This window comes from Eimeria mitis, genomic scaffold, assembly GCF_000499745.2.
Source record: "Eimeria mitis Houghton genomic scaffold, Emh_scaff5958, whole genome shotgun sequence".
Classification (NCBI taxonomy): domain Eukaryota; phylum Apicomplexa; class Conoidasida; order Eucoccidiorida; family Eimeriidae; genus Eimeria; species Eimeria mitis.
Genome location: NW_013574190.1, coordinates 1,393 through 1,967, shown reverse-complemented (window position 1 = coordinate 1,967; position 575 = coordinate 1,393). Strand labels below are relative to the sequence as shown.

The 575-nt window shown below is 55.5% G+C and overlaps 1 protein-coding gene across 1 annotated transcript in view; it reads right to left on the bottom strand.

Moving 5' to 3' along the window:
* The window catches only part of EMH_0085100 (uncharacterized protein), a gene marked incomplete at both ends in the record, with an annotated part of 2,881 nt that overhangs the window by 1,509 nt on the left and 797 nt on the right, over positions 1 to 575 (bottom strand). Inside the window, one exon of the mRNA XM_013500854.1 lies at positions 97 to 477. Within this exon, the coding sequence (XP_013356308.1) occupies positions 97 to 477 (381 nt within the window). The remainder of the gene's footprint in view (positions 1 to 96; positions 478 to 575) is intronic.

Below are 575 nucleotides of genomic sequence, written 5' to 3'. Positions count from 1 at the left end.
TCAACATGCGCCATGCAGCGACACAACAACAACCCGCTCAGACTCCCCACTAAGGCATAACCTGCATCGGTGCAGTTCTTTGATCCCGCTGGATACCTGCACGCAATCCTGCTCGAATGCGGCGCTCTCGGTTGGGTATGCATCCTTACCTATCCAGCGCATGTAGCCAATACGCTGAGTGCATCGATCGCTTTCCCAGCAACTCTTCGTCGGGTTCTTCAGCCCCTCTTGAGTCATGCAGATGGTGGCAACTTCGACGTCAGCAACCCATCGTTTGAGCTTTTGTTCCACGGAAAACATCAGCTTGAGAGAGTCTGCATGCGTCAAAGTCATCGGCACCGCGTTGGCCGCCAGCAACGCCACAGTGTCCGTCGGGTCCCCCTCGAAGACGTCATAGGCGGGATCCGAAGGATCAAGAGGGCACGACACCTTGCCTCTCAGCAGTTTCACACCGACGTTGTTCGGGTAAAACGCTGGCTGTAGCACCCGCAAGCAGCCGCATTTGTATGTGCATGCATGCATACTCGAGTGAAAGCAGAAGAACGAGCTAAGGTCGAAGGTCCTTCCGCAAGGTC